This window comes from Olea europaea, unplaced genomic scaffold, assembly GCF_002742605.1.
Source record: "Olea europaea var. sylvestris unplaced genomic scaffold, O_europaea_v1 scaffold1076, whole genome shotgun sequence".
NCBI classification, from domain to species: domain Eukaryota; kingdom Viridiplantae; phylum Streptophyta; class Magnoliopsida; order Lamiales; family Oleaceae; genus Olea; species Olea europaea.
The window spans coordinates 104,522-119,157 of record NW_019228115.1 but is presented as its reverse complement, the minus strand read 5'-3'; the positions used below and the strand labels follow the sequence as shown (position 1 = coordinate 119,157).

Sequence of the window (14,636 nt, the reverse complement as noted above, 5' to 3'; positions counted from 1 at the left end):
CAAACACTAAAAAAATGAAATTCCATGAAAAAAATGTGCTATCAAGGAAAACCAATAAAATAACTATTTTCAAGACAAAAAAATAAAAATGAAATTCCATGAAAAAAATGAGCTATCAAAGACTACAATTTGGGTTCCATGGAAATAACCCTTATCAAACATACCGTAAGTTAAGGTCCTAAAAAAAAAAAAAAAAAAAAAAGGAGGTCCTTCTAAACTAAATTCGTCAAAAAATTTAGTCCGATTCAATACTTTTTTTCACGTCCGCTATATAATCCCCCAACCCCAACCCAAATTCTCTGAAAAAGTACAGCCAATGAACTCAAGAAACTCACTCTCCTTCTCTCTCTATAATTAGGATTTTGAGAAAGACTTTGACGAGTATACGTATACATATACGTGAAACCTACTGTATCTCGATCCTTGATTTGGGTTTGATTGAATTAAATTAGACTAATTAATGATAAATAAGAAGAAGAAAGGAGTAATGACTGCTTAAAATTGTTGTCAATTTCAACTTCCGGTAACTTTAAGAGAGTCCACTTTTCAAATCCTACTTTGGTAAGTCTATACTCTTCTCAAATTTTTACAATTTTTTTGTCCTTTTTACCAGTTCCTCTTGCAACTATTTTATCATTTGTTTTAATATTTCAGTATACGTGTGTGTTTATAAGTGTAATGGGAGCGAAGCTCTGGATTTATGTTGTTTTTTTGAGCTTTAGATCAAGTTTTTTGCCTTGTATACAAGTTTTAGGGCTCGATCGAGTTTCTTTTCTTCTTTTTTAACATCACGAATTATTATTGCTTTCAGAATCGTAAGAAATCACCGTTGAAGGTTTTTGGTTTTTTTTTTTTTTTTTTTTAAATTACTTTTGTTGTTCTGAAGCTTTAATTTTTCTGTTTTTAGGTAGGCTAAAAATCTGATTTTTAGGTTATAAAATGTCAAAAAATAGGGATTTTATGTTTCTTAATTATATTGTTCATGCCTTTTTAGCGTAGTAGACGTTCTGTGTTGTTTTGCTTCTTTGCTTTTTTGTTTTCGGGGTTATTATTCTCTCTAATTTTAAAGAGAATTTTGACTTGAAACTGACTACTTTTGCAGAGAATGACGCAGAGGCGGCCACAGGTAGTAAGTTAGCTGAAAGAAGTAGGATGTCCGGAGCCAAAGTTTTTTTCTTTTATTTCAGTTCTGTTCGATGCGATGAGAAAAATCCTTTGGTTTAGGTGTGGGGCTTCTCCATTTGTTTTGGTGTAGAAGAAATCTTTGAAAGATTTTTTACTTAGGATTCCGTCGAATTATTGTCATTTTGTATTATTTTGCAGTTACAATCTACAGAGGTGGAGGGTTAAGATTATTGTTAACAAGTGTCTAAGTCCTGTACTGTGTTTTTTGGGCAAAAAATGGTGCCACGAGGGCCTCCAACTCCGCTTGGTGGAGGAACCCGGCCTGTTCAGCCTTCGCTATTGCGTTCTAATTCGGGTTTGTTGAGTGGTCAGGGGGGTGGGATGCCTTCCCAGAATTCATCTTCATCTCAATTAGTGCCACACACCCAGTTTAACAGCATTAACATGCTTGGAAATGTGCCTAATGTTTCTTCATTACTCCATCAGTCTTTTGGTGATGGGGGTCTAAGTTCTGGGCTCTCTGGACTGGGGAGCTCACAACAGGGAAATGTTGTTGGTGGGGCTGCGCCTGATCCACTTTCCAATGTTGGAAATGGAGTGGGATTTAATCCTCCTTCCTCATCATATACATCTTCTTCTATAACAGCCAACCAAAGTTCAACTGGTCAAGTTCAAGGGCAACAACAATATGCAACCCCTTCTGGTAATCAGATGTTGATGGATCAGCAACCGCAACAAGCCCAACAATTTGATCCTCAAAATTTTCAACAGAATCAGCATCAGTTGCAGCAGTTTTCTGCTCCCAGCAACTCCCAACAACAGCAGCAGCAATTTCAAAAGATGCGAGCTGGGCTAGGAGGCGTAGGAACTGTTAAGCTGGAGCAACAAGTGATGAATGATCAAACACCACAGCAGTTGCAAACTTTACGGAATCTTGGTATTGTAAAATTGGAGCCACAGCAGATGCACGGTATCAGAAGCATGCCACCTGTCAAGATGGAACCCCAACATTCGGAACAGTCATTGTTTTTACAGCAGCAGCAGCAGCAGCAGCAGCAGCAACAGCAACATCAGCTCCTCCTGTCCAGACAGTCTCCTCAGGCAGCTGCAGCTGCTCAGATCTTGCATCAACAGAAGCTAATGCAATTCCAACATCAGCAACAACAGCAACTGTTGAAGGCTATGCCTCAACAAAGACCTGCATTACAATCACAATTTCAACCAAATTTGCTGAGTAGATCTCCTGTAAAACCAGTATATGAGCCCGGGATGTGTGCCCGGCGATTGACGCATTATATGTATCAGCAACAACACAGACCTGGAGTAAGATTTTATTTTAGTTGAGTTATTCACTTTTCAGGAAAAAGGAAGTTATGATACAGTCTTTTATTGGATAGATTTTGTATGAGTTCACGAACAGCAATTATGGAAACCTCATTTTGTAGGACAATAATATTGAGTTCTGGAGAAAATTTGTTGCCGAGTATTTTGCTCCCAATGCCAAGAAAAAATGGTGTGTTTCCATGTATGGAAGTGGCCGTCAAGCTGCTGGAGTTTTTCCTCAGGTCTGTTGTACTGTAGGCAGGATAATGTTTCGACTTCTGCCTGGACTGTACTTTTCTAGTTATGCTACTATCGGTACTTTTAACAATAATATAATAATTTCTAAGGCAAATGTAGTAGATCATTTGTAGTTCTCCAATTTATTGTTTATCTCACAGTTTATGTTTGTTTGATGTTCTGTTTAATCATTGTTGACATGTATGCAGGATGTTTGGCACTGTGAAATATGCAATCGCAAGCCCGGCCGCGGATTTGGTATGATTCCTGCTCGATTTTGAGATATTATAAATTCTTCTCCGGATGTGCGTTAGCTTGTATTTTGTAGTGATCTATTTACAATTATATTGCTTTATGGGGACGTTTGGAATTGAATTGCTCTTGATGTGTTCTTTGCTGAGATTTTCTATTTCGGCTTGTTTAAACTATCCCACCCACTGTCAACACTAATCCTTGCCCATCCATTAAAAAGAAGAAAAATAAAGAAAGAAAACCAGAAGCAAACAGAAAAGAGAAAGGATGAATGACAAGAGGTAAACAAGTGAATTGAATTAATTCAGGGCTTGATGTTTGCTAATGTGTTTTTTCAGAGGCTACTGTCGAGGTTTTGCCTAGACTTTTCAAGATAAAATATGAAAGTGGTACTTTGGAAGAGCTACTTTATGTCGATATGCCCAGGGAGTATCAGAATTCTTCTGGACAAATTGTATTAGATTATTCAAAAGCCACCCAAGAGAGTGTCTTTGAGCAACTTCGTGTTGTTCGCGATGGTCAACTTCGAATTGTGTTCTCTCCAGACCTTAAGGTTACACTATAACCCTTTTTTTCCTACAGTTGCTTTAGTCCTATGGGCCTAATATTTTGTTTACAAGTCTGCTTTGGCAGATATGCTCCTGGGAGTTCTGTGCTCGGCGTCATGACGAGCTTATTCCTAGAAGATCGCTCATACCACAGGTTAGACTTTGAATCTGACCACTGTTATAAATCCGTGTACAATTATTATGCATGTCATTTCAAGAGTGTAATCAAGGCCGGGAGACACATTTTATGCTTTAAAATTCTTGTGGGTGACAAGGTGATCTTATTTTCCCCAATTTGTAAGTTAGCTCTGATATTTTGTAAACTGTATAAATGTTCAGTATACTACTGATATGTTCTTATTTGAAGTTTCTTCTGGTGGTAGATCAACAAACGTTATAGTTTGAAAGACTCTCATTTTTACACTGAAGTGATTTTATGGAACTAAGAAGATGATATTGTAATTGTTTCTTGCCATTGGTAATGCACATTGTATTTACTCTTGTTCCATTCTTTGCTTCACAATCTTCCAAAATTTTTATATTGGGATAAACACGGATAAAACTGGAAGTAGGTCATCTAAGAGAATATATAACGTGTCAGTTAATTGTAGTTATCGTGTGGAAATCTTGATCTAGTTGTCTATATTTTCCATCTTAGTTTCTGTAACATCATCTTGTACATGACCTTATTCACTTCTGTCTGCCAGTCTGGGCAATCTTTGAGTTACATTTCTGTGGTCTCCAGGTTTTTATTTGTATGTGCCCAATGCTGCTTTATGGTTTCAGGTTTTCTATATTGTTAATATGTTTGCTTCCAGTTTACCACTGTGTACCATGCGGTACACTTCCATTCACGCGTTCAACATGGTAATGTAATCATCTCTCAAAATGTTGACATGCGATGCAGGTTAGCCAACTTGGTGCTGCTGCCCAAAAATACCAGGCTGCAACCCAGAATGGATCATCAAATGCATCTGTTTCTGAATTACAAAATAACTGCAACATGTGAGTTTAATGTGTTGTTTACACAAGACTTGTAATAGAGCTTCATATATGCATATGTACAGTAAATATGTACATTTATATTATCAATAGGCTGGACTTGTGCTATTCGGTTATCAAAAAGACCTACTCCAGGTGATATAGCAATGGCAGGATGAATGTACTGATGCTTTATAATGGTTAACTTGTTAAAATGCAGTTTTATAAAAGTATTCGTATGTACTTACTTTCTATGTATAATCTATTAGAAAATATTTAGGTTTACTAACATTGTAAGTGTATAGACATATAAGCACGAAAGTAAGGAATTATTGAAATGGATATGAGACCTGTCTTACCTTTCCATTCTTGCCAATGCTCAGATAATAAGGAAAGATACTGAACTACTGGGATTCATTTTTTTCTGCTTCAATTGAACATAAGTAAGGGAAGAAGTTTTGCACCTATGAGGTTCGAGATTTTAAACTTAGAAGTCCCTGGAGTCCTGACACCATCAATTTCATAAGAAAAGAAAGAATAGGCTTGAATAAAGCCTGGCCCGTTGGCCTATGTTGTCTTAGGTGGATCACTGCTGACTGCTGACGCTGCTCTAGGATCCAATTGATATTATTCTTCCATTTAATTACGCAGATTATGTGTTCTCTTGTATGTGTATACAGCCTTTTACATCTTTGTGAAATATATTGTTATAGTCATATTATATTTTTCTGTGAACCATGTAAAAACACTTAAAATGGATAATAGACATAACTACTAACTAATATGTGCTTGAGACAAGCTCATTTTCCAAAAAGAATGTTGTTAGTTCTAGGCTTCATTTGTGATTAAACTTCAACTCCAATAAAAGGGCTTCAACAATTTCTCCTTTTGCTTCTCAATAGACATGAATGTTGGTAATGATGATAAGTCAGTAGTTATTTATACAGCTTTTGGATTAAATGGATCAGTGACTCATGAAGGACCACAATTACATGTGTGTCAATTGCAATTAACAGATATGGGACAAGAACCTTGTTATTATATGATGCTATTTGGCATGCTAGGGAAGATAAACTAACTAAACCATTTATTTTTGCAACTCTGAATGATTTTATATTTTTCCTCTAGACTAGCGAGAATTCGTGTAAATGTCAGCGGGTAAAATTGAAGTCTGTTATGGACTTTGAAGCACGGACATGCTGCTGGCTTGAACATGTCGGTGTCCAACATGTGTCGGACACCGGTATGCCTCTGACACGTTGCTGATGCTTGTCGGAGTTCCTTGAGGCGTGCGGAGACGAGAAAAGGCAGATGGGTTGAAGAAATCAGTAAGAAAAATAGATGGGAGGCTTGGAAGAAAAAGTCCAGAAGAAAGAAGGAAGAGAAAGAAGAAATGAAAAGACTACTGTACGAAATAAATGAAAAGTCAGTGGAAAGTGAAAAATAAATGAAAAGGCAATACGTAAACCAGCGTAATTTTTAAATTGTTGGATGCACCTGTAAAATTTCTTTTTTTGGTTTACATGTAATTTACATTTTTTTCCTACCAACTTTATTCTTTAACAAAGAAATAGTTAAAATTTTATTAGATTGTTCTTTAACAAAGAAATAGTTAAAAAAAATTTCAAAAAATCGCGGGTCGACGTGTCGTGTCATGTCCGTGCCAGTGCTTCTTAGATTATGGAGATCATGCCACCTGATCGATTATCTATCTTTTGCATTTCGTTGACAAATACACTAGAGAGATCGTTAGAAAAAATGTCCCATATTAGGCATTTATTTGGGATCATGGCCTTGGAAGCTTCCAGTCAGATTTGAATAAAAATTTCACGAGTTCCAATTTCAAGGTGCCAATCCTTGAAACATCAGATTTTAACATTCTTATGTAGGACTCTTTGGGACGCTATTACCAATTTATAGTTAAAGAGGGGATTTTTGGGTTTCTTGGTAATGTTATGTGGGCATAAATTCTGTTGTGCCGTTTTTCTCTATCTCAGTTGTTATTAACTTTTTATGCTTGTGTGGGAGGAGAATTTAGGAAATAACTAAAACTAGAAAGTATTTGGACACCGCATTTCTATTTTTTTTTTCTCAATATTAATGTAATATTCGGGTATAGGGATAATATGCACTAATTTCTTTTATTGAATTGATTCGCATTAAAACAAAATTCACTTGATTGCTACATAACATACATATACACCTGCTTATTCAAGTCATTATACATATTAAACATTATCTTGATTACAGAAAATATCTATTTTTATTCTCAATGTCATTATTTAGGAAAAACTATTTGGTGCCTGTACCTCAAATCCTGCCTCACTTGAGGCTTTCATAAAATACCTCAAATTCCGCCCCGTAAGTGCCATTTGTGGGGGCATAATGACTACATTGTTTGCCTATTTGTCTTGCATTTTTCGCACATTCTATTACTCGCCTTATCTTCTTTGGCTGTTTTCTTTTCTTTCATTGATATATTTATGTTTGTTTGCAAGCTAAACTTTTCATTTTGTTTATTTTAATATGGATATTTTAAGATTGCGTATGATATAAAATGAGTATATTTTTGTACTTGTATATTCTTTTGAATTATTTATTAGTCTATCTCAAGGCTCAAAACGACTTGAGGCTTACGCCTTGTTCTACATTGGCAAAATGCCTTGGTGCCCGATTAAGCCTTTTTGAAAATTGCTCAATAGTTGGGAATAGGGATCCATAGGCGCTGATTACTTTAAATGAATTGATCCCCATTAAAATAAATTTCACTTGATTGATCTATAACGTACATGCTCAATTTATATATAATGTAAATGTAGGCTTAATTATTCAAGGCATCACATTTATCAAACATTATCATGATTATTTACCTATAATTTTTAATTCGTAGGTTTGTTGCATCAGCTCGACAGTTGGCAAAAGCTTTGGAAGTTCCGTTGGTGCACGATTTGGGATGTACAAAGCGATATGTTCGATGCCTACAGGTAACGGGCTTTATGCATCACATTAACAAATTCTCCTTTCAGGAATTGGACGTCCTGTTAGCACCATCTCATTGTGGGAGATTTGAAATAAGCATGTGAAGATAAAAAGAAAGTACTATTTATCATTGCATTTTCATTTATTTCCCCGCCTTTAATTCTTGGCTTTTGTTCTCTTAATGTACTAGTGATGATGGATTCAACCTAACAATAACCAGAATTATAGAAGAGGAGATAAGAAAAGGAGGGAATATATAGAAGAAAGGGGACGAGGAGAAGTGGGGAGGGATAGAGAGCAACACACGAGGAATGGGGGAGTGAGGAGAGAGAATTATTAGGGGGAGAGATCTGTGTTTTTATTCATTGTTAAAGTGTAACTAAAACAAAGTATTAGCCCTCGCTATTTATGGTTTACAGAGTGTAATTTAAGTAGGAAACAAATAACATATTTAATATAATATATAAAACTAAACCCTATTGAGTCTGAACTTGGACAGTCTTCATATAATGTCTCTAATCAGATCTCCATCGACTAGTCTACAGCTTTTTCTATGGTTCAAGACCATTTTGAACAAGTACAAGCTAATTTCATATTGCTGCCAAGCGACTAGTTACTTTGGCATGTTAAACTTGATGATGTAATCTAGACTCAAATGCCAATTGATCTTTTGCGCTTCAGATAGTTTGAGCAAAGAACATTTTGTCTATAGGTTGATGCGCAAGGAAAATGAGACCAGAAGGCGCAAGTTTCTGAGTTTTCTGAAGTCACGGGTCTGTCTAATTGTTGATAACATCAAAAGAAACTCCACCACCCCATAAAAATCTAATTAACAGAAGGAACACATGCTCTTGCTTAGTGCTTACTATCTTCCTTTTTGAATGTTATCCATTTTTTATACCACAATAAGCATGGACCATGATTTGATTCTGTTTAAAGAGAGAATTTATAGGAAGAAAATTTTTAACAGTTATTGATGCTAGAGGTTGTATGGAAATATTGAGTCAATTAAAAATTTTATGATCTGCCACAAGGTAGCCAGGTAGGTTGCAGGGTTACCTGTAGTTCTATGATCTGTGTACCTTATAGAATTGCTTAGCGAACTTTGGTGTCAGCTTTGTAATTGTATCATTACGAATTCAGGAGCTGATCAGGTAACTAATTATGTGACCTTTTTCCAATCAACAATACTTATTATTGGTGCCATCATATATGGTATGGTTGCAGTTGATGCTATAAGTTTGTATTTGTGCGTAGCAAATGTCTGTCTGCATACGGTTACATATGTATTATCTGTTGCATACTTGTACATGAAAAAAAAAAGTGGCAATTTTTTTCTACATTAAGAGTTATTTTCCAATTCCTTGAACAATTAGAAAACGAGATGCGGTGTCCGGAGCTCATTAGAGATGGAAAAACCTATGAATTGTTATTTCATGTCAAATTGCTAGATGTGTAATTAGTTCTATTGTATATTGTGTTAAATGGGGGAAGAGAGTGATCCTAGATGCAACCTTCTAAATTCTCTGATCACTGGTATATCGTGTGATTCAGATGAGATTATGCATTATTGCTACGATCATTTAGTTATCAGTGTTCGTGGATGACTGTTTGCCTGATATTTCTTTTCTCAACATTGCAGATATCTGAAGTGGTAAATAGCATGAAAGATTTGATTGATCATAGCCGTGAAACTGGCGCTGGTCCTATGGGTAAGCTTAATATTTTATGGATTTCTTCTTTGGATCCATTATATTGATTTATCGTAAAAAGACAATTTAAACTGGAAGAGTTTAGCAAAGTTTTTAAGCTCTACATCAATTGCAACTCTAAAAGAAAGGAAATAGAACAGTAGTATCGGCTATATGTTGCCATCTTCCAATGTTATGCAGCAGGATGAAAATGTTGAGATGGATCTGTGGCAAAGAGATGGAGAATGAGAAATGAATATAACCATGAAATGGTGCAAGTATAACAGCAAAAGATAAATGAGAAAGGAGAAAGGAGATTAAGATGGTCTGGACAAACCACTTGATGAGACATTTAGGCTGTGAGATATAATTGCATGAATCTTTATAAGGAGGACAAAGATGAAATGGAATGAGGTGATTAGAAAGCATAAGATTCTTTGTGGACTGTGGAGGAATGGCCCTTGAGGGATCTGAATGGAAGAACATGATTTATATCAATGAGATTAAATAAGATTATGGAAATCGTCAAAAATTATGACTATATTATCATTATAATTGTACCATATATAGATAGATTTCTTTTATTGTATTTAATTGATTTTGATTCTATATAATGAGAGAATCTCTTACATCGAAAGACATCGAGTCTTATTGAGAATATTTGACATGGTATCAGAGCAGTTACGATCCTAAACAAATTAACCTTTGAATTTCCTTCTCGGTGAGCAGCTTTGTGTTGCTTGTCCGACTAGTAATTTTGTTTTTTCTTTCGATTTTCTTTTCAGATGGACCACACAAAAACCTTAACCACCCACTCAACCCTAGAAGCTGCGACCCGCTCATGGCAGAACGCCACTCGCAAAATAGGACCTTTTCTTTTTAGAATTTAAAGTTGAAATTTTTGATTTTGGAAAAAACTTGAATCCATGGATGCCTCTGCACCAACGACAGCAAGAAGTGCAAAACAGAGAAATCTAGGGGTTGTTAGAAGGGGGGTATGAAATTGGGAAATTGTTGGGTCATGGGATGTTTGTGAAGGTTTACCATGCCAGGAATGTTACAACGGCCGAAAACGTGGCGATCGAGGTTATAGCGCACATAAAACATGAGATCTCGATATTGCGGAGAGTTCGGCATCCGAGTGTTGTACAATTGTTTGAGGTTGTGGCAACTAAATAAAATTTTTTTTCGTTATGGAGTATGTAAAAGGCTGTGAATTGTTTTAAAAGGCTGCAAAATGCAGGCTCAAAGAAGAGGTGGCGAGGAAAGATTTCCAACAGTCGGCGTTTTGCCATGCCCGAGGGGTGTATCATCGAGATTTGAAGTGGGAGAATATTTTATTGGATGAAGATGGGAATTTTAATGTTTCTAATTTTAGACTCGGTGCTATATCTGAACAGATAAAGCAGGATGGCCTTTTCCACACTTCTGTGGGACCCCGGCATATTTGGCATTGAGATTTTGGCATGGAAAGGTTATGATGCTGCCAAAATCAATATTTGGTTGTGTGGGGTGATGAATGTGGGATGGCGTCTGTGAGATAGGGCTGCAGTAGATAAAGATTGGGCCAAGTAATAGTGTATTTGGGTTGGGCTAGTGATGAGTTGGTTGATTTGGTAAATCGTGTATTAAGGTATTTTTTCGTTATGGGTATTATGGCCTTATTGGGCTGATTTATTGTGCTATTGATTGTGGTTTGATTTATATGGGCTGGTGGAGGTTGAGTTGAATTCTCCAATCTCGCTCTTCATTCATGAGGTCCTTGTGCCTTCAGCTTCAGTGGATCGTGGGCCTTATTGTGGATTTGAGTGAGCTGTTCTTTTGTGTAGCTAGTTGGGCTAGGTTTGATTTATTGTGGGCTGATTTATTGGAGTGGGCCTCTTAGGTTAACATGCTATGTTATGTTTTGGAATTGGGGAATGGATTTGCTGGGCTTTAGCTAGTTTTTCCCTTTTTGTGATGCTTCATAGGTGTATTGGCAGAATAATGGTATTTTATTATTATTAATATTTTGTTTAGGGTGAGCATGAGAATGCCGAGAGATAAGAGAGACGAAAAAAATAATGATTTTCGTTTTTGATCGAGGATAGAGACATAGGAGTGCAGACCGTTGAGTTTTGGTCGCTCGGGTGATGATCATTTTTGGATTTTTGGTGTAGGTTGTTCTGTAAAATTTCTTCCAATTGCTGCATCTTGGCCAGCTATATATTACTTTTTTGGCCATTAGAATTTTTGTCACAACACGAACTATGTGTTTGATTGAATTCATAGAATTCATTGTGTATGGTAGGCACACTTCGTGAATTTCTTTTGGAAATTCTTCTTAGGAAGTAAGCTCTCTGAAGTGGTTTTAGAGTGATTCTTGGGCGTTTTTGCATTATTTGTTGTTCTTGGTCCCTCGTCGTCACTATTTTCCGTAGACGGTTGCTTTGATTTGGATTTCTTCATGGGCACGAGTATTGTCATTACCGTCAATTTATGATTGCAAATTGATGCTTTTACCAACATTTTTAGCAGCATCAAGTTGAGGGGGGGATATAAATGAGATTGAATAAGATTACGGAGATCGTTGAAGATTACGATTATATCATTATAATTGTATCATATATAGATAGATTGCTTTTTCTATATTTAATTTTATTTTGGTTCTATATAACGAGAGCTTTTCACATTGAGGGGCAGCAAGTCTTATTGAGTATATTTGACCATCTATATGCCTGACTTTAGCATAAATAAACATAATTGTGTTGACTTAAGCATTTCATTGACAATCTCTGAAACGTTAATGATAAAGATGCAGTGGCTCAGGACTGCACATCTAATTTTTATTTGATCCAAGTTGATGCTGGATTTTGGACAATGTTTAACATGCATTATGAGTATAAAACAATGAAGATTGTGCTCGTTTTGGAACCAGAATTTATTATCTTCTTTTGCTTCCTCTTCTGTCTTTCTCACTTGGCTTGATCTTCAAAAAAATAGTAAAATTGAGTTACGACTTTGTTTAACAACATATCATTGTAAGATAATTCCAAGCTATTCATCCGTGTGTAAATGACTTGGGGCATCATGACATCGACCAACTCTGTTGAATGCGCGAGAGGAGGGCTTTAAATTGTCTATTTATGACACAAAAGATAACATCTAAAGTTTAGATATTTTTCCTGCTAAACTGGGTGTTAAAAGGTTCATTATCTGTTCTTGAGATGAGCATATGGTGGCATTCCCATTAGCGCCATGATTTAGACTTTCCTGCTAAGAAGGCAACTCAAAAGTATAATTTGGGTTTAGTATAATAGTTAGAAATGAAATAAGGAATCTATTTGACCTTTTCACCCAGAAACCAAGGAACTGTGCGTGGATGGGTGGCTTCCTGTCCCTCTTCCTTACCCAGAGCTGAGTTGCTAAATCATAAAACCCTGAAGGTTTCCTCTCAACTCTATACATGATTCACGGTATAATATATTCTGTAAAATACAAATCTATCTTTTCGTTATTAGAGCTTCAAGAGTTTTGGCCTCCAATCTTGATTGTGACAATTGTTTCTAGATTTCTAATGTCAATTAAACATCATGATAATGGTTTTTCTTTCAGAGAGCTTGGCCAAGATTCCTCGGCGAACAAATACTTCACCTGGGAGTTTTCAAGGTCAGTTGCAACAATCACAGCAGCAGCGGCAAGTAATGGTACCGACCTCAAACACTGATAGCACTGTCCAGGCTGCTTCAGTGCAACTTATTACTGGCAGTAACATTCCAGGTGTTAACGACAGTCTGAACATGGCTCCCGGAAATTCCTCTACTAGTACAACTGTTGGGCTTCATCACCCAAATTCTAGACAACAAAACCTGACATCTAATGCAAACAGTCCCTTCGGAGGAAATACTGTTCAAATGCCATCCCCGGGTTCTTCAAATACTCAGCCTAAGCCTCACCCTAGTCCTCCCTTCCAATCACCAACGCCATCCTCATCTAACAATCCACAGCAGACTTCACATGGAGCTCACACGCATTCTGCAAACTCCTCAAATATCTTAATGCAGCAGCCAACTCTTTCCGTGAATGCAGATGCAAATGGTTCACAAAGCTCTGTTCAGAAAATTATACAGGACTTGATGTCGAACCAGTTTAGTGGGGGTGGCATGACGGGCATTAGGACTATGAGTAGTGATGTGAAAAATATTAATGGAATGTTGTCAACAAGCAACAATGCTGGTACAAGAAACGGAGTGGCCAATGGTAATCCAGGTATAGGTGGAGTGTTTAGGAACACAGGCAACGGAATTGGCCAATCTGCCATGGCCAATGGGATTCGAGCTGCAGTGGGTAGTAACTCTATGAATGGAAGAGAAGGGGACATGACAATGGCACGAGATCTTGCTAACCAGCAGCAGCAGGATCTAGGAAATCAACTGCTTGGTGGTCTTGAGGCAGTTAATGGTTTCAATAACTTTCAATTTGATTGGAAGACGTCTCCCTGATAAGGTCACCATTCTCTTGGGTTGCAGCTACTTGTGCATTCAAGAGCTTTTAGTCTTCTGGAATATTGAAGTGCATAATGGTAGAAGGATAACCGCTCTCTTCTCCACTCTGCAGTTGTACTGATTCGTAGGAAAGGAAAATATATAGCATAGTTTTTCATGATTTGCAATGTTACATCTTAAGTTTCATTTTTTTTTAACTAACTTGAATTTGCCTGGTTTGTGACAGCTCCTTACCTATGGCATGTTTGTTATGTAGTTTAGGTAGGGATAATAGAGAAGATTTAGTTTCTTTTTCTTCTTTAGTACCCCTTTGAATACTGTACAGTCCACCTTGAACGAGCCATAGCAATTTTGGTAGGCACGCCATGAGTGGCTCGGATACCGTAATCGGCTCAATCTGTGCTTGCTATTATAGCTTTCCATGAGGTATTTGTAAACTGAGTTTGAGTCTCTGCCTCCATTGGAACATACCTGTGTTGCAAAGAATTCATTCAACACTGATTTAGTTGACATTAAAAAGTTTATATAGGGCTCGCTTGGTAGGTTTTCGTGTTTACTTTCTAATTCTTGTAAAAAAGCTTCCCGAGGAAGTTATTTTAGCAAACTATTTAAACAGCTTCGATGGTAGTTTTTCAGCTTTATAGGCAGCTTGACTTTTTAGAAAGTTGCCAAATGGCTTTAATTCAGCAATTGTTAGGCATTGCCTTAGACTCTACAACTATTTATAAGCGGCCACTAACTTCGAACTCTCACCCATAAACATGAATTGGAAAATTCACACAATTGATCTCCTAAGTACTGCTCCAATTGGACATTGTTCCTAACCTTTGAAAAGGAGTTTATCAGAAACATTTTTTTAACCATGGACACACATTCAATCTATAATACAAAATCTGTAGAAGTCTTTTTTAAATTGTTACACGTCTCCCGTAGAATTTTTTACCACCATTCCATGACTAAAATAAAATCTAAAACTTATAAAATTGAACGTGCAGAGACTATACACATCGATTGTT

General features: G+C 36.7%; 1 protein-coding gene across 3 annotated transcripts; it reads left to right on the top strand.

The window, feature by feature from the left end:
• The first annotated feature begins 288 nt into the window (after positions 1 to 288).
• Positions 289 to 14,176, top strand: LOC111373170 (transcriptional corepressor SEUSS). 3 transcript variants are annotated; one of them, XM_022995672.1, is made up of 11 exons: positions 290 to 561; positions 1,103 to 1,224; positions 1,324 to 2,448; positions 2,571 to 2,690; positions 2,895 to 2,943; positions 3,276 to 3,490; positions 3,571 to 3,639; positions 4,393 to 4,490; positions 7,357 to 7,450; positions 9,088 to 9,157; positions 12,731 to 13,617. In XM_022995672.1, the coding sequence occupies exons 3-11, from the start codon at positions 1,402 to 1,404 to the stop codon at positions 13,615 to 13,617; spliced, it is 2,649 nt and encodes an 882-aa protein (XP_022851440.1). In that variant the 5' UTR covers positions 290 to 561; positions 1,103 to 1,224; positions 1,324 to 1,401. The 3 variants fall into 3 exon arrangements, with proteins under 3 accessions (XP_022851442.1, XP_022851440.1, XP_022851441.1); XM_022995674.1 differs by having other exon boundaries at positions 289 to 561; positions 1,103 to 2,448; positions 12,731 to 14,176; XM_022995673.1 differs by lacking the exon at positions 290 to 561 and adding an exon at positions 649 to 835 and having other exon boundaries at positions 1,103 to 2,448.
• The last annotated feature ends 460 nt before the right edge of the window (positions 14,177 to 14,636 follow it).

Excerpts from the sequence above, each read along its gene's own strand:
- LOC111373170 (XM_022995674.1), top strand. The coding sequence starts at position 1,402 with ATGGTGCCACGAGGGCCTCCAACTCCGCTTGGTGGAGGAACCCGGCCT. Across the intron at positions 3,491-3,570 it reads TGTTCTCTCCAGACCTTAAG|ATATGCTCCTGGGAGTTCTG; the intron begins GTTACACTATAA and ends CTGCTTTGGCAG. Across the intron at positions 7,451-9,087 it reads GATATGTTCGATGCCTACAG|ATATCTGAAGTGGTAAATAG; the intron begins GTAACGGGCTTT and ends TCAACATTGCAG.